Source organism: Sciurus vulgaris (assembly GCF_902686455.1).
Source record: "Sciurus vulgaris genome assembly, chromosome: 2".
Lineage (NCBI taxonomy): Eukaryota > Metazoa > Chordata > Mammalia > Rodentia > Sciuridae > Sciurus > Sciurus vulgaris.
The window spans coordinates 182,865,237-182,888,018 of NC_136462.1; the positions used below are offsets into that span (position 1 = coordinate 182,865,237).

At 37.6% G+C, this 22,782-nt stretch overlaps 1 protein-coding gene across 8 annotated transcripts in view; it reads right to left on the reverse strand.

Annotated features, from left to right (window-relative positions):
• The window catches only part of RBL1 (RB transcriptional corepressor like 1), a 67,825-nt gene that overhangs the window by 817 nt on the left and 44,226 nt on the right, over window positions 1-22,782 (reverse strand). For 3 of the 8 annotated variants that reach the window (XM_079128136.1, XM_079128137.1, XM_079128135.1), the window contains 5 exons: window positions 17,835-18,011; window positions 15,880-15,951; window positions 9,407-9,497; window positions 2,872-3,020; window positions 1,991-2,155 (listed from right to left, as the gene is read on the reverse strand). In XM_079128136.1, coding sequence (XP_078984262.1) covers window positions 1,991-2,155; window positions 2,872-3,020; window positions 9,407-9,497; window positions 15,880-15,951; window positions 17,835-18,011 — 654 coding nt within the window. Of the gene's footprint in view, window positions 1-1,990; window positions 2,156-2,871; window positions 3,021-9,406; window positions 9,498-15,879; window positions 15,952-17,834; window positions 18,012-22,782 lie in introns of those variants that run through there. The other 5 variants (XM_079128133.1, XM_079128134.1, XR_013761980.1 and 2 more) reach the window with 5 other exon arrangements.

A 22,782-nucleotide genomic window follows, 5' to 3' on the forward strand; every position in this document is an offset into this window, starting at 1 on the left:
GCACATATGAACTTATTAGAAACACAAATTGAGTCAGATATATTGGGGGTGGTCTCTAGAAATCCATGTTTTAATAGGGCTTCCCAGTGATTCTGATGCTGTCTAAAGTTTGAGATTCTCTTCCTTAGAGTAATGCTTTTCAAAGGTTAAGGTCCTTACCAATCACCTGGGAATCTTATTGGAATGCAGATTCAGATTTAGCAGGGCTAGTGTGGGACATCTGATTCTTTGTTTCTAACAAGTTCCCAGGTGATGCTGATATTGCTGGTTCATGAACCACCCTAAGTAGCAAGGACTCAGAGGAGTGACTCCTAGAGGGAAGTGCACTGCAGTCATCTTGGGAGTGTGTTACAGTCCCAGAACTGCCTGCTAGTGTTTTGTTTTTGAGAAGGTCTGTGGGACAGATATCTGTGTTCAACAAGTTTCCAGGTGATTCTGACTTATGATTTTAAAATCACTCTCTCAGAAATCAACTGGTCTAATCCTTGCAAGGATCTCTTCTAAACACAGAAATCAATTTCTATGAGGAAGAGGTACAAGTTCATATCTTAGTCAACCTTCTTTTTATTTGGCAGGGTGGGGGGTTCTGGGGATTGCACTCAGGGACACTTAACCACTGAGCCACATCCCCAGCCCTTTTTTATACTTTATTTAGAGATAGGTTCTCACTGAGTTGTTTAGCGCAAGCTGTTGCTGAGGCTGGCTTTGAACTTGAGATCCTCCTGCCTCAGCCTCCTGAGCTGCTGGGTTTCAGGCATGTGCCACCACACCTGGCTCTTAGTCAACTTAGTTTACTTTTGCCAAGTAAAGTAATAACTCAGTGTCTGTGGAAATGAATAGGAAATTAATGAGGTTAGTAGCTTGCCATTGCATTTGGACCAAGAATTTATTCCAGTCAATACTGATTCTGGGGACTGGGGTTATGACTCAGTGGTAGAGCACTTTCTTAGTATGTGTGAGAGGCACTGGGTTTGATCCTTGGCACTGCACAAAAACAAATAAACAAACTAAAAGTATTAAAAAAAATATGTATTCTGTTTTCTGGAAACCACTGAATATATCTGCTTGAGAGCCCAATAAGTATCTGAAAACACCAATCAAATCCCTGTGTCTTCATCACTGTGCGGGAATGGAGATGGAGATAATATCTTCAAACGTAAGGGCTGGGGCTGGGGCTCAGTGGTGGAGCGCTTGCCTACCATGTGTGAGGTGCTTGTTTGATCCTTAGCACCACATAAAAGAAATAAACAAAGGTCCATCAACAACTAAAAATAGAGCGTGCATAAGAGGAGGCCTTTGTTTCCAGACTTTTCACTAACGTGGTTGTCATCCATCAAACGCACTTTCACTTACTTACAAGCCCTTATTTAAACTTAAGATTCACCAACTAGATATGTGCCTATATTTCCAGTTACTCAGGAGACTGAGGAAGGAGAACCACTTACGTTCCGGAGTTCAAGGCCAGCCTGGGTATAGTGAGATTCTGTCTCAAAAAAACACTCCAAAAAAAAAAAAAACCCCATGTGTGATCACTTTTAGTTGCTGCCTTACCGGTCCCTTCTGAACTGGGACTTTTGAATTGAACTCTTCAAATAATACATGAATAGCAATAGATAAAACTATCTCAACAAAATTTACTGCCCTTTTTATTTTCCACTTTTTCTTTCAGTGCTAGGGACTGAACCCAGGGTCTCATGTACTCTAGGAAGCACTACGCCACTGTGCTGCATCTCTGCCCTGAGTACACTGTTCTTGATCACAGTAAACATGCCACAGTTGATAGTTCATATTTTATCAGTAGTAACTTTACAAAAAAACAAAAACAGTATCAATGATTACTGACTGATACTTTGAAATTCTTTTTTTTTTTTTGTAAAGTTACTAGAAATTCAACTTTTCTGGTAAAGTTTTATGGCTTAGCTTGAAATCCAATTTTAACAAGTACATGTACCTAAGTTGTTTTGGAGTCAAGTGTACATATGCACCTTACCTTAGAAGGACTGCCGTTGAACTTGTACAGCAAAGCACTCCTTGGTGTAAGGCCTGGCCCATTCTTGTGTGGGGAAACATAAATGGAATGCTGCTGAGAAATTCGGCGTGGTGAGCCAGGCTGTTGTTTAATATGTGGAAAAGGAGAGAGTGGTGGAGCATCCATCTAAAGTAACCCAAAAATTAGATTTTTAAGAAAAAATTTTTTCATTCTTTGAACCCATCTTTTTTTTTTTGTACTGGGGATTTAACCCAGGGACACTTTACCACTGAGCCACATCACCAGACATTTTAATTTTTATTTTAAGACAAGGTCTTGCTAAGTTGCTGAGGCTGGCTTTGAACTTGTGATCCTCCTGCCTCAGCCTCTGGAGCCGCTGGGATTACAGGTGTATGCCACCATACGCCCAGTTATGGTTCTTTTTTATAGTCAATGCCTGGTCTTCTGGGAACTACCTCAGCTTGAACACTGGTAACACTTTCTCAGACCTACTGTTACTGCCCAAACTGGGGTCTACATAAAAATTTCTCAGTATTATCTCTATTAAAGATCCAGGCCTACTCATTTCCTTTGAGAAAAACACTCAATTCACAACATAACAAGATAAACCAAAACAACAGAAAAAAAATACCCAAATTAATTGTTTTAATATTTTCATGTTCCCATTTAGTCCTTGCCAATATGTATACCTAATTTTTAGCAACAAACCACAGGATTAACTGTCTTAATCACTGATTTCCTAGTTACTCTCTAATTAATTGCTAGCAAATGTGCTACTACATAAAACATCAGTGAGGCTTTAAACTTTGAAATACTTAATCTAGCAAAGTATACTAACTATAACTACAGTTATTAATACAGTAATAAAATGTAAAACGTACCACATGGTCCTGATTCGACAAGTCATATTTCAATGCAAATGACTTCACTCTTCCTACATATATTGTATTGTAAAATTTGATAAGATCGCCTCTCTCCTCTTTCATTGGTCCATTGGGACAGTTAGGTGTTTTTGTGGCATTTTCCAAGTCTATTAAAAAGAATTCAGTGTTGTGATAGGTTTACTTTAATAAACAAGCTGGTGATTTGAATTACAGTCATGTATGATATGAAAAAACCCCACAAATCCTTATGAAAAGCAATTAATAGTTGCAGAGAAGGTACATAAATCCATCTACTTATAGACCAAACTGGAATCTAGAGAAACGTGTGTCTACTAAAGGCGGTGTCCTTTCTCTAGAAGCCACTTCAGCAAGCATTTTTCATAGTCATGGCCTTGAATTCACCATCGAGGGTGCCCTGAGAGGGTACCAGCCTTGTCTGGGGTTAAGCTTCACAGTACGGGTGGCAATGGCAAGATAACAAAAAGGTCTGCAGATATTCTGACTGACTCTCTGAAAAAGGCAGAAAGATTCTAAAAAGTAAAGTATATCCTCGCAGGTTAAGGAAGAAGCAAAATGAATTATTTTCTGCAAATACATGGTAAGTGGTAGGCGGTCTAAAAGCTTTACTTTCCCTTGCACAACAGGAGCCCTAGTGCTCAGTTTTTAGTTAGTACCCTCAGGTGTAAAATGACTGTTTACATCAAGGAGCTTTTCTCTTTATTGGTGTCACTCTGGAATAGCTTGACTCCAGGAAGAGCTTTATCCTACCCTTTTTTAGGGAACCACAGTCTACTTGAACATATAAGAATGATCTGTTTGTAGGAGCTAAGAAAACCACTACCAATTAAAAAGAATTCAGCATATGAAACAAAAGTTCTCATTTTCAAGACACTGGCCTGCAAACTTGAGAACTTGGGTAGAAGCATGCCTTCATCGAGGAAAACCAGAAAACTCAAACATACTCCAGGGTCAAGCAGCCTTTGGAATCTCCAACAGGGTCTCAGATCTAATTTGGATACCCCCTCACCCACCCATCATGGTGCCAGGGACCCAACTCAAGCCCTGTCAATTCTAGGTAAGTCCTCTAACACTGACCTATATCCCCAGCCCTGGATGTCTACTTCAATTTTGGTGTTTTTCTTTTTTCTTTTTCTTTTTGTTGGTGGGGAACAGGTACTAGGGATTGAACCCAGAGGCACTTTACTACTAGGACATATCCCCAGTCCTTTTTATTATTTGAGACAGGGTCTTCTAAGTTGCCGAGGCTGGCCTCAAACTTGTGAGCCTCCTGAGGTGTTCAGCTTACAGGTGCAGGCCACCTGTGCCTGGCAATCTTGCCTTTGATATGATAGAGGGTGGAGAATCTATGTGGTTAAGTAGGTTAAGAAAATGCAAATGACATATTGGAAATTTAAAATGCATGTTGGTATATTATGGGCCCTGAGAAATAGTGAAGTTAGAAAAATAATGCTCACTTAACTCCATACTTCCCCAGTAGTCTTTTTTTTTTTTTTTTTTTGCGGTACTGGGGATCGAACTCAGGGCCTTGTGCTTGCAAGGCAAGCACTCTACCAGCTGAGCTATCTCCCTAGCCCCCCCCCTTTTTTAAAATGTAGCTTTTAATTTTTTACAAACTGCATTTTGATTCACTGTACACAAATGGGGTACATCGTTTCGTTTCTATGGTTGTGCACAATGTGGTTTCATACCATTTGTGTGATCACACATGTCTGTCTCATTCCACCATTTTTCATACCCCCCTCCCTCTCATTTCCTTCCACATATTCTAAAGATCCCCAATTCTTCTCTCATTCCCCAAACCCCTCCCCAGTAGTCTTCTCCTCCATAACATTTATACTACTATCCTGGAACACTGAAAGTGTACTAGCTTGGTGCAATGATTTGAATATCCCCACCAAAACTCATATTGAAACATTATGCCCATTATAAAGTTTTAAGAGATGGGAACAAGCAGGACATTTAGGAGGTAGTTGGGGTTGAGGAGCCCAGTGGTAGACAGAGCTCTGTTTTTTCCCCACATACAAAAAAGACTAATCCTGCTCTAGAGTAGGCTTGTGGCTCAGTGGTAAAGTGCTTGCCTAGCATGGGTGGGGCACTGGTTTGATCCTTAGCACCACATTAAAAAATAAAGATATTGTGTCCACCTACAACTAAAAAATATATATGTAATTTTTAAAAAAGAGTAGGTTTGTTTGTTATAAAAGCCAGTTTGGCTGGGTGCCATGGTGCATATCTGTAATGCCAGTGGCTCAGGAGGCTGAGGCAGAAGGATTGCAAGTTTGAGGCCATCCTCAGCAACTTAGTGAGGCCCTAAGCAATTTAGCAAGATCCTGTCTCAAAATAAAAAACAAAAAGGGCTGGGGATGTAACTCAGTGGTTAAGCTCCTCTGGGTTAGAAAAAATATATATATCCAGTTTGACTCTTGCTCCCTTTGCCATGAGATTGCCCTGTACCACCAAAGGACTGCGGAATCCTCCCCACCAACAAGAAGGACTTCACAGAGGTGGCTCTTCAACCTTGGACTTCCCAGTCTCCAGAAGTCTAAGAAATAAATTTCTTCTCTTTATTAACCAGTCTCAGCTATTCTGTCACAGCAACAGAATAAGGACTAAGACACTCAGTGACAGGTATTGTAGGTTAATCTCATTATATGAATCATTTAATGTCCTCTTGGATTAGAAGTTTCTAATCCAACAGAGATTACTAATCCAGAAGTTTCTAATTTCAACAGTTCCAGTTGTTAATGTTTACATAAGGTAAGGAACTACACTTTGTTTGAGCAAACCAAACATAAAATTCTCTGGGACCGTGGATTCTAAAAAAACCTAATTTTGTTTAGCTATATTTTCATTTCAAAACAGCAAGATATCAGTTATTCTTTATGCAGGAGAACGATCTCTACTTCCCACCTCCTTAAGGACCACTGTACTCTGAAAGGAAAGCCTCCACAGGTCTAGTGATTATCAACTTAGAAAGACTGGGAAAATGTGATCCAAGGTTTGCCTGCACGGTGCTTTAAGTGTTAAAATACATGTGTTACAAATATTTTTCCCCTCAGAAGGCAGGGACCTCTATCTGATATATTTTGAGGTGCATGATATGTTTGATAAACACATTTGTGAAATGAACTGGTGAACTATTATGGCTTTATAATTCTCCCTACTGCTGCCACAAATAAAAGAAACTTTTTTTTTTTTTTAGATGCTAGGGATTGAACCCAGGGCTTCACGCATGCTAGGCAAGTATTCCATCACTGAGCCACATCCCCAACTCAGGAACATCTTTTATTGATTACTATATATTATTTTCAAGCAATTAAACTGTATTTTTATATAAACCCTTGGTGAATGAGACAAGCTCTTAGGAGAATGGGGTATTACCTGCAGAGTTTCAGAAAGACACGCTATATTTCTTAGCTTGGCTCTTTTAAAAAAATTTTTTTAATATATATTTTTAGTTGTTGATGGACCTTTATTTTATTCATTTATTTATATGTGGTGCTGAGGCATGAACCCAGTGCCTCACATGCCAGGCAAGCGCTCCACCACGGAGTTACAACCCCTGCCCTAGCTTGGCTCTCTGACTTGAGCATGTTCCAGGATTTAAAGTGCAAGTGGGAAAGAAGTAAAATTATCCCAGGGTTGTAGGTGGCCAGTTTCATATTCCAGAACAGTACATGTACATCCAAAAGAAAGACGCTGAGAACAGAGGATATCTATTTTTTATGAGAACTCATTTCCCAGGATAGGCACCTCCAGATTGTGAATGGTGAAAGCCCCACCCATCACTCCTCGAGGATGGCTCAGCTGAGTGCAGCTGGTTTCTTTGCTCAGACTCATTAGTGCTCAGACTGCGAAACGTCAGATAGCGTGATCCTTACCACTGAGAAAGAGAGATGGTAAACTTTCATCTTATTTTAAGACGCACGATCAGAACTGTTTCATAAATGAAGAGTCAGACTGAGATACGATGGGTGTCGCCACACAGGAGCGCTTCCCTGGAGCAGGCATTCAGTGTTTGTTTCACACCTCTTCCCTGTCCCTGCTCTGCACCATAATGGCATGCAAGACACACTGCGGCTTGGCTTTCTGACTGAGAGGGCAGTGGCATTCAGTGTCAATTGTACAAAAGCCACTGATCACATACCAATGAAAAACTTCAGGGTTTTAGACCATTTCAGTGGTATTTTGGTGGTTCTTGTGAGCTCTAAAGACATCAATATAATCTAAAACCAATTAAAAATGTGCTCTAGTGATATTATGGTTACCTATCAGATGACTATAACGGGTATAATTCAATAGTCACCTAATTATAAACTTGCAAATACCCAACGCACACATTTCATGAAAGCAATTTTTAGCCAGGCACAATGGCACTTTGCCTGTAATCTCAGTTACTTAGGAGGCTGAAGCAAGAGGACTGCAAATTCAAGGCCTGCCTTGGCAACTTAGTGAGACCTTGTCTCAAAATAAAAAAATAAAAAGGGATGGGATGCAGCTCAGCCATTGGGTTCGATCCTAATTCTCTGAGGGGACAAAAAAGAAAAGAAAAAGGAAAAAAAAAAAAAAAAAGCAGAAGAAGAAAGAAAACAATTTCTGTATTTGTTGGCCTACTAGCACTTAAAGGATTATTTTTAAAGTCAATAAATTTTTATTTAAGAAATTTCCCATTGTAATTTCCTTGTTGTCCATCCCAAGGATGCCCTTTTAAAAAGAACTGAAGCCTAATCTAGTTGTCTCATGTGCCCTATATAATAAGAACGTACAAGAGAGAATCATAGAGCAATCCAGAATGAGTTCTGCAGCCAGCCATCTCAGATTTAGTTCCCCTACACACTGTTTATTAGCAACCAAAAAAAAAGGTGTGGGGGGGTTGTTGTATGAATTAACTAGGGGAAAGCACATTTGCACGGCTCCAGAAAGCTAAGTATCAAGCATGGTGAGAATCTGAAAGTTTTGTAATCTATTAGATAATCCCATGTGACTAGCGATGTGTCTATCTAGACAATGAAATAAAACCAATACACTAATAAAAATGTTCCTGATAGGTTGATGGCTAACAAGGTAGAAGACAGAAAACCGAGAGGGAATTCTTTTCTATACTCATGTCCATAGCAAAAGAGAAACTGCATTCTAAAAGCCTTGATAATGACCACACTTAAATTAGCCTTTAAAATAACAGAAAGGGCTAGAGATGTAGCTCAGTGATAAAGCACTTACCTAGCTGTATAAAGGGCTGGGGGACAGAGGACAACAAACCATCTTCATTAATACAATACAATAAATTTGACACTGTTTAAAAGCAAAACAGTAAACAACAGCTGCTATTTACTGAGATATTACTATAGGCAAGCCTTATGTTACATACTCTGTGTATAATTCTTTTTAACAAGTCCCTAAGCAAGTACTGTAAAATTTTCAATTTACTATATATACTTGAATATTGTTTGTGTTATTTAAGTCATGATCTAGACCTCACAGGTATTCAAATCAAGAGTGCAGCCTGGGGAGGTCTACTAACATGGCAGTGAAGAATTCATGGTCCATGAGTGGGGGTTAATGTTTGAATCAGGACACTCTTCTCCACAGGTGGCTACCATAAGGGCTGCAAACAATGAACAATGCTTTGCTAATTAATATAATCAACATCAGAAATGGGTTTTTGATGATGAAAACAGTGACCATTTATTAAGTGTGACTGTAACAGGGGTCCCTTTCACTTCATGCTTTGAATATAAACCTTGCTGCTAGACCACAGGCAGCTTATTTTAAAACTGACGTTATTTATTCATCCTTCTTCTTCTCCCTCTTCTCCTTCCCAACCATGGGGGAAGGAAGATTAATTCCTGCCCTAAGATGAGTTATCTGGATTTCTGCTCACTGTTCACAAAAATAAAGATACTGTGGACCTGGACACTGGAATCATAGCTCTTTTAAGGATATAAATCTTAGCATGATGGTGGCAATAGGGTGCAATCTTGCTTGTGGTGGCAGAAACACCTAGGGATTTGTAAACAGGGCATTTCCTTAATTATCTTAAGAAGATCACAGACAACTACCTTGTTTTCCCTGTTATTCAGATTTTTAAATTTTATTCAGAGTTTCTGATGTGTTTTATCAATGGTCAGACTAGAAAACTCCATCTAAAACACAATTTACAGAGGACAACTAAATGTTTCAATACTGTCTCTGTGGAAGAAAGCACCTGACACATTCTTAGCTCAAACTTATTTCTTTTTATTTATTTATTTATTTTTTTGGAGACAGGGTCTTACTATGTTGCCCAGGCTGATCTTGAACTTGAGCTCAGGTGATTGTCTCATCTCAGCCTACCACGTAGCTGGGACTACAGGCCAGTGCCACCACACCTAGTTTGTTTATTTCTTTTTAAAAAATATATGTATTTCCCATCATACCTACATCATGACTCCGTGTTACCTGGAATCCACTACATTATGTACAAGGTAATCAAAGGTATATTACATATAGCATGTCAAATTGGATAGCTTACCACCATCTGTCATTTCAAAATCACCATTTATGTCATTATTGTATGCCACAACTTCTTTTGGAACACTTTTCAAAAGAACACTTCTATATACCTATAGGTCAAAGGGGGGAAAAAAGGACTGCTGAGTCATAAAGAGGCACATGTTCAGCAAAAATCAAAACAGCAAGAGCAAAATGTCAAGCCAATTAAAAAGAAGTGTCACATGGGTGATAATCAAGGGTAAATGTTAACTCTTCTAAGTGTAGACTATGGCAAACATCATGGAAGAAGGAATACTGAGGCAGAGCCTATTACCTAAAATGTATCATCTTAGTTTATAAAAAAGAAAAATCAAGAAGTAACTAAAGTCTGATGAGCAGGTTCAGTTTTTTTTTAGTTGAAGATGGACACCATACCTTTATTTACTTGTTTATTTGTTTGTTGGTTGGTTGGTTGGGGTACCAGGGATTGTACTCAGGGGCATTAGACCACTGAGCCATATCCCCAGCCCCAGTTTTTGTATTTATTTAGAAACAGGGTCTCAATGAGTTGCTTAGCACCTCGCTGATGATGAGGCTGGCTTTGAAATGGCTATCCTCCTGCTTCAGCCTCCCGAGCTGCTGGGATTACAGGTGTGCCCCACCATGCCTGGCTAATTTATCTATTTTTATGTGGTGCTGAGGATTGAACCCAGTGCCTCACATGTGCTAGCCAAGTGCTTTACCACAACCACAACCACAGCCATGATTAGCAGGTTCTTTTTTCTTTTTTTTTCATTTATTTATTTTTTTATTGTAAACAAATGGGATACATGTTGTTTCTGTTTGTACATGGAGTAACAGCATACCATTTGCATAATCATACATTTACATAGAGTAATGATGTTTGACTCATTCCGTTATTTTTTTCTTTCCCCCCCAACCCTCCCACCTCTCTTTTCCCTCTATAAAATCCCTCCTTCCTACATTCTTCTCCCCCTCCCACCCCCCATTACGTGTCATCATCCGCTTATCAGTGAGATCATTCGTCTTTTGGATTTTTAGATTGGCTTATCTCACTTAGCATGATATTCTCCAATTTCATCCACTTGCCTGCAAATGCCATAATTTTATCATTCTTTATGGCTGAGTAATATTTCATTGTGTGTATATATATATATATATATATATATATATACACACCATAGTTTCTTTATCCATTCATCAATTGAAGGGCATCTAGGTTGGTTCCATAGTCTGGCTATTGTGAATTGAGCAGCTATGAACATTGATGTGGCTATATCTCTGTAGTATGCTGATTTTAAGTCCTTTGGGTATAGGCCAAGGAGTGGGATAGCTGGGTCAAATGGTAGGTCCATTCCAAGTTTTCTAAGGAATCTCCACACTGCTTTCCAGAGTGGCTGCACTAATTTGCAGTCCCACCAGCAATGTATGAGTGTACCTTTTCCCCACATCCTCTCCAACACCTATTGTTGCTTGTATTCTTGATAATCACCATTCTAATTGGGGTGAGATGGAATCTTAGTGTAGTTTTGATTTGCATTTCTCTTATTACTAAAGATGGTGAACATTTTTTCATATATCTGTTGATTGCTTGTACATCTTCTTCTGTGAAGTGTCTGTTCATTTCCTTAGCCCATTTGTTGATTGGGTTATTTGTATTCTTGGTGTAGAGTTTTTTGAGTTCTTTATATATTCTGGAAATTAGTGCTCTCTATCTGAAGTATGAGTGGCAAAGATATTCTCCCACTCTGTAGGCTCTCTCTTCGCATTGCTGATAGTTTCCTTTGCTGAGAGAAAGCTATTTAGTTTGAATCTACCCCAGTTATTGATTCTTGCTTTTATTTCTTGTGCTATGGGAGTCCTGTTAAGGAAGTCTGATCCTAAGCCAACAAGGTGAAGATTTGGACCTACTTTTTCTTCTGTAAGATGCAGGGTCTCTAGTCTGATTTCAAGGTCCTTGATCCATTGTGAGTTGAGTTTTGTGCAGGGTGAGAGATAGGGGTTTAGTTTCATTTTGTTGCATATGGATTTCCAGTTTTCCCAGCACCATTTGTTTGAAGAGGCTATCTTTTCTCCATTGCATATTTTTGGCACCTTTGTCTAGTATGAGAAAATTGTATTTATTTGGGTTTGTGTCCGTGTCCTCTATTCTGTACCATTGATCTACCTATCTATTTTGATACCAATACCATGCTGTTTTTGTTACTATAGCTTTGTAGTATAGTTGAAGTTCTGGTATTGTGATACTCCCTGTTTCATTCTTCCTGCTAAGGATTGCTTTAGCTATTCTGGGTTTCTTATTCTTCCAGATGAATTTCATGACCGCTTGCTCTATTTCTGTGAGGTACGTCATTGGGATTTTAATTGGAATTGCATTGAATCTGTATAGCACTTTTGGTAGTATGGCCATTTTGACAATATTAATTCTGCCTATCCAAGAACATGGGAGATCTTTCCATCTTCTAAGGTCTTCCTTAATTTCTTTCTTCAGTGTTTTGTAGTTTTCATCATAGAGATCTTTTACCTCTTTGGTTAGATGGATGCCCAAGTATTTTATTTTTTTTGAGGCTATTGCAAATGGAGTTGTTTTCCTCATTTCCCTTTCAGTTGTTTCATTGCTTGCATATAAAAATGCTGTAGATTTATGTGTGGTGATTTTATAGCCTGCTATTTTGCTGAATTCATTGATGAGGTCTAGAAGTTTTCTGGAGGAGGTTTTTGGATCCTCTAAATATAGAATCATGTCATCCGCAAATAGTGACAGCTTAAGTTCCTCTTTTCCTATTCATATCCCTTTAATTTCTTTAGTCTGCCTAATTGCTCTGGCCAGAGTTTCGAGGACAATGTTGAATAGAAGTGGTGAAAGAGGACATCCCTGTCTTGTTCCCGTTTTTAAAGGGAATGGTTTCAGTTTTTCTCCATTAAGAATGATGTTGGCCATGGGCTTAGCATAAATAGCCTTTACAATGTTCAGGTATGTTCCTACTATCCCTATTTTTTCTAGTGTTTTCAGCATGAAAGGGTGTTGTATTTTGTTGAACGCTTTTTCTGCGTCAAATGAAATAACCATATGATTCTTATCCTTAAGTCTATTGACATGATGGATTATGTTTATTGATTTATGAATGTTGAACCATCCTTGCATTCCAGGGATGAATCCCACTTGATCGTGGTGCACAATTTTCTTAATATGTTTTTGGATATGGTTTGCCAATATTTTGTTAAGGATCTTTGCATCTATATTCATCAAGGATATTGGTCTAAAATTTTCTTTCCTTGATGTGTCTTTGCCTGGTTTAGGTATGAGGGTGATATTAGATTCATAGAATGAGTTTGGTAGGTACCCTCCTTTTCTATTTCCTGGAATACTTTGAGAAGTATTGGAATGAGTTCTTCTTTGAAGGTCTTGTAGAACTCGGCTGAGAATCCGTCTGGTCCTGGGCTTTTCTTGGATGGTAGATTTTTAATGCCTTCTTCTATTTCATTGCTTGATATTGATCTGTTTAAATCGTGTATGTCCTCCTGGTTCAGTTTGGGAGGAGCATATGTCTCTAGAAATTTGTCAATGTCTTTGGTACTTTCTATTTTGTTGGAATACAGATTTTCCAAGTACCTTCTCATTACGTTCTGTATCTCAGTGGTGTCTGTCATGATATTTCCTTTTGCATCATGAATTTTAGTAATTTGAGTCTTCTCTCTCCTTCTCTTTGTTAGTGTGGCTAAGGGTTTGTCTATTTTCTTTACTTTCTCAAAGAACCAACTTTTTGTTTTGTCAATTTTTTGAATTGTTTCTTGTGTTTCAATTTCATTGATTTTAGCTCTGATTTTAATTATTTCCTGTCTTCTACTACTTTTGCTGTTATTCTGTTCTTCTTTTTCTAGGGCTTTGAGCTGTAATGTTAGGTCATTTAGTTGTTGACTTTTCATTCTTTTCTGGAATGCACTCCATGCAATGAATTTTCCTCTTAGTACCACTTTCATAGTGTCCCAGAGATTTTGATATGTTGTATCATCATTCTCATTGACCTCCAAGAATTTTTTAATCTCCTCCCTGATGTTTTTTGTTATCCATGTTTCATTCAATAGCATATTATTTAGTCTCCAAGTGTTGGAGTAATTTCCCTTTTTTATTTTGTCATTGATTTCTACTCTCAGTCCATTATGATCTGATAGAACACAAGGCAGTATCTCTATTTTTTTGCATTTCCTAAGGGCTGCTTTGTGGCATAACATATGGTCTATTTTCGAGAAGGTTCCATGTGCTGCTGAGAAGAAAGTGAATCCGCTCGTTGATGGATGGAATATTCTATATATGTCTATTAAGTCTAGGTTATTGATTGTGTTATTGAGTCCTATGGTTTCTTTGGTTGGATTTTGTTTGGAGGATCTATCTAGTGGTGACAGCGGTGCGTTAAAGTTGCCCAGAATTATTGTGTTGTGGTCTATGTGATTCTTGAAAACAAGAAGGATTTGTTTGATGTACAGGGATGCACCATTGTTTGGGGCATAAATATTTACTATCGTCATGTCTTCCTGATTTATGGTTCCCTTAAGCAGTATGAAATGTCCTTCTTTATTCCTTCTGACTAACTTTGGCTTGAAGTCCACTTTATCTGATATAAGGATGGAAACCCCCGCTTTTTTACTGAGTCCATGTGCGTGGTAGGTTTTTTCCCATCCTTTCACCTTTAGTCTGTGGATGTCTTTTTCTATGAGATGAGTTTCTTGCAGGCAGCATATTGTTGGGTCTTTCTTTTTAATCCATTCTGCCAATCTATGTCTTTTGATTGATGAGTTTAGGCCATTAACGTTCAGGGTTATTATTGAGAAATGATTTGTATTCCCAGTCATTTGGCTTATTTTTGGTTTTTAAGTTGGCTTGGTTTCTCCTTTGAGTGGTTTTTCTCTAAGGTAGTTCCTCCCTTTGCTGACCTCCATTGTTGTTTTTCATTTCCTCCTCATGGAATATTTTGTTGAGAACATTCTGTAGTGCAGGCTTTCTATTTGTAAATTCTTTTAACTTTTGTTTATCATGGAAGGATTTTATTTCATCTTCAAATCTAAAGGTTAGTTTTGCTGGGTAGAGGATTCCTGGTTGGCAACCATGTTCTTTCAGAGCTTGAAATATGTTGGTCCAGGCCCTTCTATAGCAGGTTCTTATGAAATAAAAACAACCTCAAAGATAAGAACTCATTCTTCTTTTTAATTGTTACAGAAGGATAGTTTGATCTCACTGGGCTGGCCCTAGCACATTTCCATCTCCTTTCTGATAGAGACATGAAAATTTTTTCCCCTCCCTGACTTTTCTACCTCCAAGATAGCTAGAAGAACAAGCTCCATTTCCCCTTATCCTATAGATCTTGAGACGATATTTAAAAAGTAGTGGCTAGACCCATTTGAAACCTACATTAACCTCATCCTAAACACCTTTATGGACACTCTGAACCTCTCTAGGCTCTGTTCCTCAGGAATTTTTCCTGATGAAGAGACCAAGAAACTTTTAGTTTGTCAAAAGACTTAAATTCCTGTACTTGGCCTTTCTAATGTCTCTATATTACCTACCACTGGTCTATTTTGGTACATAAGGAAAGAAGTAAAACTATTTTTAGGCTGTCTTAGAAGGAGGTATGACTACCTGCCCTAACTTTCTCTTTTTGTCTGTGACCTCTAGGGCCAAAGAGGAGGCTATTATACTACTTAAGAGCAAAGCAAATAGATTCTTGAATGGCCAAAGCCTTAAGTTGTGTTCTGCTGCAAGAGTAATAATATGAATTTAAAGTTCATTAAATGCTTTCTGTGTACCAGAGCACTATGCTAACATTTTACATTTCCATACTAGAAAGGTTTTACTGGATTCTCACCACAGCTATTGTAACAAATCAGAGATGCTTATCATCTAATCAAAGATGCAAACATTAAGATTTTCCACAAATGGCAGAAGAAGTTAATAGTTAAATAAATCAATCCTCAAATTTCTCCAGATTTAAACATCATCAGAGAATCAGGTTTAAAAAAAAAAAAAAAAAAAAAAATTTTTTAACTGTAGACAGACACAATACCTTTATTTTACTTATTTTTATGTGGCGGTGAGGATCGAACCCAGTGCCTTACACATGCTAGGCAAGCACTCTACCACTGAGCCACAACCCCAGTCTGAGAATCAAGTTCTATACAAAGAAGGAATATTATTATAATACATATCTTTCATCAGACTTCCTAATGCAAAATATCTTCTCACAAGAAATGAACAAACAGAATGGCAGTTCTTGCAAGAAGGACATAAAAGCATATGGATGAGTCAGAAACAGCCAGACTTCTCAGCTTCTGTTAAAACTGTCCTTTAATGAAACTAGTTCTTGAGTTTAATGGTATTAACTAAACCAGAGAACCTAAAGAACAGTAAAACTATAAAGGATGTTTATCTTTAATATAACTTGTCAGCAGAAAAACAGTTCAAATCTATTTTTGGGTAGTAGGAAAAATGGAACTCACGTGACTATTAGCTTGAGGCTGATTCCTATAACTTTTCATTATTTCTTGAAAAGTTCTTTCTTCTTTTGTTACCTAAGGGAAATTAAAAAAAACTACATTTATCAACTGGCTTTTGAAAGAAAAATGGTTTGAACAAAAACTTCAATTACAGGTTGGCACTAAGAGTAGCCTTGCAGAAAGCCATTAACCCAAGGGCAATCCATGACTAAAAACCACTAACATTTATGATTTTTACTACCTTTAAAGTTCAGGTTTTGTGGCCAATGGTGACTCAGTTAATAGTTTCATTAATCAAAAAGCACTGAAATTGTTATGGTATAAATCTACTGAAAATGCATTTCTTTATAAAAGGAACAAGATAAGAAAACTCAGATCTGCTGAACCCCATATGCAGTCTCCAGTTTTATTAGTTTTATGTACTTATTTAAAAGTAATTTAGCCACATATTAAAGAACACAAAATGTCCTACAGTGATTCACAATAAAACTGAAAAGTTATTATAGGAGTAGGTTTTTAACATTTCAGGACCGACTAGGGTTTTTAATACTTAGAAGTCAAGAGGTGGCCCACAGAAAGGAAATGGCTTAGTGATCTAAAAGGGAACCCCTTTGGTAGTATCTGTTAACACAACATTCCCTAAAAGTACTCCTTTCCCTGTTACACAGTCTGTTAGCACTAATGCTATCTATAATGATGAGCTAGAAATGACAAAAACCCGAACTCTGACAGTTTTCTGGAAAACATAAATGATTAGTTTTTAACATTTATTAAAGACACATTTTGTACAGAGATTTTAAAGAAGCATTGTGGGAGGGGGTACACACAAAGGAGTTTGAAAATATGTCCTTTACTTCCCAAACCTTAAAAATCAGTTCTTAAAATTATATTTAAGGGGAAGGAGGAAGTGCTAGGGAGTGGTATTACCAAATTATATTGTTATATTGTGTGTATGTACAAACAGGTAACAATAAATTCCACCATTACATATAACTATAATGCACCAATAAAAAATGTGTGTGGGGGGGGCTACACATTAGCTAGACCTGACATTTTGGCTAATATAAAGTTAGAAAAAAAAATTTCAGATAGAAAATTTTTAAAAACAAGTAAGATGTGCTATTTTATGACTTAAGACATGGTATAGCAACCGAAAGTAAAATGCAGTTCTGAGGCAGTACAAATAAATCACAGAGGTAATACAGAAGCTTTTTTTTAACAGTACTGAGGGCTGAACCCAGGGGCACTCTGCCACTGAGTGACATCCCTAGCCCTTTTTATTTTGAGACATAGTCTTGCTAAATTGCTGAGGTTGGCTTCAAACTTGTGATCCTTCTACCTCCATCTTCTGAGTTCCTGGAATTACAGGCATGTACCACCACACCCTGCTAGTATAGAAGATATTTGACACCAGATTATGAAGGAGGAGATCCTAGGTTGCTACTTATTATGTAACTTGTATCAAATTATCTTGAGTTTGGGGCCTCATAACTCACCTAAAATGTAATGATTATTTCATTTAAAAGTATCACATCAGAAATATCAAGGAGTAGGGATGGAAATGGCATTATTCAGATATTCTAACTCTTTTATGACCAATGTATTCTTTCTTTAAAAAATATTTGGTATTAGTTGTAGATGGACACAACCTCTTTATTTTATTTATTTTTATGTGGTGCTGAGGGTTGAACCCAGGGCCTCATATGCAGTAGGCAAGTGCTCTACTACTGAGCCATAACCCCAGCCCTGACCTATGTATTCTTATGAAATGAAAAGCTGATTATGATGAAACTAACCTAAGAGTCCAGAGAATAGAATAGTTTAAAATTACTAGTTAATAACAGTGAGTACTGTTGCCTTGCAGCACAAAAGCCAACTAAGGATCAAGTTCAACAAATTTTTGCCTTACACTCCAAGTAAAGCAACTAGAGCAAAGACCTTCCCCAACCTATACTTACCTTTGCCATGATATAAAAGGCACAAAGAAGGAGCTGATCCAAATGCCTGTCTTTCATTAAATCAGGACAGTGAACTAAAGTGAACTCAAAACATGTCCATATCTTTCTTCGTAATTCATTTGAAACATCCAGTTTTAAACATAAATCACGTAAACGTACACTTGCCAAATGATAAACCTAAGATAAAAGATAACACATTGATACTAAAAAATTAAGTGAGTCATTTCTCAAATTTGTATGTTTTACCATTGAACATGGGCTTATAGACCAAGATAAAAAACAACAACAACAAAAAACTCAAAAAGCCCTAGGTTGTTGATACATTACTTAAAATTTCTGTTCAATAACACTAGTTAACTGCTATAGCAAGAGTATATTGATTAAAGCAAATTCTCTTTGGAATACTCCCCCTCCCACCAGCGTGGTACTGGGGATTGAACCCAGGATGTTCTACCACTAAGCTACAACTCCAGTGCTTTTGTACTTTGAGACTGGGTCTCACTAAGTTGCAGAGGCTGGTCTTAAACTTGCAATCCTCCTCCCTTAGCCTCCCAAGTCTCTAGTATTACAGGCAAGCAGATCTTCAGAATACTTTTTTTTAAAAAAAAAAGTATTTTTTTTTTTTTTTAAAAAGTATTCTAAAGTATTTTTTTTCCCCTCTTTTGCAGTGCTAGAGATCAAACCCAGGGTCTCTTACATGCTAGGCAGGTGTTCTATAAGTGAGCTACATCCCCAGCCCCTAAAAACATTTTTTAAAGATGTTACTTGTTACTCTAGGTCACCAACTACAGAAAGTAAGAAATGCTAAAAATGTAGGGTTTACCAGCATCATGACCATTATGAATGCATAATTTTTCAAGTGTTCAGGAGTCTATGTCTGTTTTCTTTGTGTTTAGGTAAAACTGCTAGGAAACTTAATACACCAGACAGTAAAGAACTAAAACTTGGGGCTGGGGTCGCAGCTCAGTGGTAGAGCACTTGCCTAACTGAGACAATAGGTTCAATCCCCAGCCCCACATAAAATAAATAAATAAAAGTATTGTGTCCATCTACAACTGAAAATATTAAAAAAAAAATTTTTTTTTGGGTATCAGGGTTTGAACCCAGAAGCACTTTACCACTTTACCCCAGCCCTTTTTATTTTTTATTTTGAAACAGGGTGTTGCCTAAGTTGCTGAGGCTGGCCTCAAAATTTCGATTCCCCTGCCTCAGCCTCCCAAGTTGCTGGGATTACTGGAGTGGGCCACTACTCCCAGCAAGATAAGACTTTTGACTCCAAAAATGACTCAGAAAGCAAAACAATTAGAAAAATTTCTCCTAGATACTCCACTGTTTTCATAAATACAAGAGGAAAATTTAAAGTAAATGAGGTAAGGGTTTATTTTTTTGGTGGTGGTTTTTTTTTTTTTTTTTTTATTGTAAACAAATGGGATACATGTTGTTTCTCTGTTTGTACATGGCGGAAAGGCATACCATTTGTGTAATCATAAATTTACATAGAGTAATGTTGTTTGATTCATTCTTTTTTCCCTTCCCCCCACCCCTCCCACCCCTCTTTACCCTCTATACAGTACTTCCTTCCTCCATACTTGCCCCCCTCCCTAACCCTAACTCTAACCCTAACACTAACCCTTCCCTCCCCCCCATTATGTGTCATCCTCCACTTATTAGCGATATCATTCGTCCTTTGGCTTTTTGAGATTGGCTTATCTCACTTAGCATGATATTCTCCAATTTCATCCATTTGCCTGCAAATGCCATAATTTTATCATTCTTTATGGCTGAGTAATAGTCCATTGTATATATATACCACAGTTTCTTTATCCACTCATCAATTGAAGGGCATCTAGGTTGGTTCCAGTCTGGCTATTGTGAATTGAGCAGCTATGAACATTGATGTGGCTGTATCTCTGTAGTATGCTGATTTTAAGTCCTTTGTGTATAGGCCAAGGAGTGGGATAGCTGGGTCAAATGGAGGGTTCATTCCAAGATTTCTAAGGAATCTCCACATTGCTTTCCAGAGTGGCTGCACTAATTTGCAGCCCCACCAGCAATGTATGAGTGTACCTTTCTCCCCACATCCTCGCCAACACCTGTTGTTGCTCGTATTCTTGATAATCGCCATTCTAATTGGGGTGAGATGGAATCTTAGGGTGGTTTTGATTTGCATTTCTCTTATTACTAGAGATGTTGAACATTTTTCCATATGTTTGTTGATTGCTTGTAGATCTTCTTCTGTGAAGTGTCTATTCATTTCCTTAGCCCATTTGTCGATGGGATTATTTGATTTCTTGGAGTAGGGTTTTTTGAGTTCTTTATAGATTCTGGAGATTAGTGCTCTATCTGAAGTATGATTGGCAAAGATATTCTCCCACTCTGTAGGCTCTTTCTTCGCATTGCTGATAGTTTCCTTTGCTGAGAGAAAGCTTTTTAGTTTGAATCTATCCCAGTGGTTGATTCTTGCTTTTATTTCTTGTGCTATGGGAGTCCTGTTAAGGAAATCTGATCCTAGACCAACAAGGTGAAGATTTGGACCTACTTTTTCTTCTATAATCTGCAAGGTCTCTGGTCTGATTCCGAGGTCCTTAATCCATTTTGAGTTTAGTTTCGTGCATGGTGAGAGATATGGGTTTAGTTTCATTCTGTTGCATATGGATTTCCAATTCTCCCAGCACCATTTGTTGAAGAGGCTATCTTTTCTCCATTGCATATTTTTGGCACCTTTGTCTAGTATGAGAAAATTGTATTTATTTGGGTTTGTGTCCGTGTCCTCTATTCTGTACCATTGATCTACCTTTCTATTTTGGTACCAATACCATGCCGTTTTTGTTACTATTGCTTTGTAGTAGAGTTGAAGATCTGGTATTGCAATACCCCCTGTTTCACTCTTCCTGCTAAGGATTGCTTTAGCTATTCTGGGTTTCTTATTCTTCCAGATGAATTTCATAATTGCTTGCTCTATTTCTGTAAGGTACGTCATTGGGATTTTAATTGGAATTGCATTGAATTTGTATAGCACTTTAGGTAGTATGGCCATTTTGACAATATTAATTCTTCCTATCCAAGAACATGGAAGATCTTTCCATCTTCTAAGGTGTTCTTTAATTTCTTTCTTTAGTGTTGTATAGTTCTCATGGTAGAGGTCTTTCACCTCTTTTGTGAGATTGATTCCCAAGTATTTTATTTTGTTCGAGGCTATTGTGAATGGGGTAGTTTTCCTAATTTCTCTTTCTGAAGATTCATCACTTATGTATAAAAATGCGTTGGATTTATGGGCATTGATCTTGTAACCTGCTACTTTACTGAATTCACTTATGAGTTCTAAGAGTTTTCTGGTGGAATTTCCAGGTTCCTCTAAATATATAATCATGTCATCAGCGAACAGGGATAGTTTGAGTTCTTCTTTTCCAATTCGTATCCCTTTAATTTCTTTGGTTTGTCTAATTGCTCTGGCCAGAGTCTCAAGGATGATGTTGAATAGAAGTGGTGAAAGAGGGCATCCCTGCCTTGTTCCAGTTTTTAGGGGGAATGCTTTCAATTTTTCACCATTTAGAATGATATTAGCCATGGGCTTAGCGTAGATGGCCTTTACAATGTTAAGGAATGTTCCCGTGGTTTTTGTTTTTTAAGTACATTCAATTCAATTCAATGCCCTGAGATTTTTATATATAGTCTTTATATGAATTAATGGTAATGCAAATGACCCTAAGATCATGCAAGATTCGTTGTTTTACTATTTAAAAAACTTGTAACCCTGATGTAATATTACTAAGCTGGACTATTCTGTTCAAACTAAATCTTCAAATTGTAATGTTCGGGGGCGGGGGGAAGAGAAAGAGAGTAAGACATCCCTGTAAAGGAGATAAGAAAATTATCTTTGGCAGGAAAAAAATCTACAAATTGACCTTAAAAATTAATTAAAGCTACTCAATAGACTCATTTGTTATTTTTCTTTTTCTTTTTGGTATGGAGGATTGAACTCAGGGGCATTTAACCACTGAGGCAAGTCTCCACCCCTTTTTTGTATTTTATTTAGAGACAGGGTATCACTGAGTTGTTAGGGCCTAAATTGTTGAGACTGACTTTGAACTTGCAATCCTCCTGCCTCAGCCTCCAGAGCAGCTGGGATTACAGGTGTGCCACTGAGCCTGGCTTCCATAAGCTAATTTGATACAAAGAGAAACAAGTACTTGATTCCAAAGGCACCAGTGATTCATTTTATAGCAAAATAATTTTCTGCATTCTATCCCTTTGTTTCCTGTCCAGTTGGCCATGAGACAAACAGGAGCCAGTGGGTTAGAGCAAAAGGAAAGATGCCAGAACTTTATATTCATGAGAGAATGTTTTCTAGTCCTAGCTAGAAAAATTAAAAATACCTAATTAAGAAACATGTGATTATCTTCTCAGTGCTTATCTAATGCTGTAGAGACACACACACACACACACACACACACACAAAATGGAAGGCTTTTCATTCTAACAAAAAAATTCATAATAAATTCCATTCAGGCATAAAGTACCGGCATCACTGAGTCTGGCATGGATAATAGCTACAATTTACTCAAGTAAGGTTATTATGAATTTATTATAGATTCAGTCATTTCATTCCCCCCCCAATTCTTTCTCTTTTTCTTCTTGTTTTTGTTGCTAGGAATTGAACTTGGGGCCTCAAACATGCTAAATAAGCTTGTACTCTACCACTGATTTATACCTGTAGCTCCTCAATTCCCTTTTAGTAGAAAATATTGTCTTAGTTTATCTAATAGATAGGAATAAAAGCAAAATCTAGATTCTCAAACAAATTTTAGAATTAAGAATTCACAAATAGTGAGGAAAGGAGGTACACACCTATAATTCCAGTGATTTAGGAGGCTGAGACAGGAAGATTACAAATTCAAAGGTCACCCTTGGGGAAGTTAGCAAAACCCTGTCTCAAAATAAATAAATT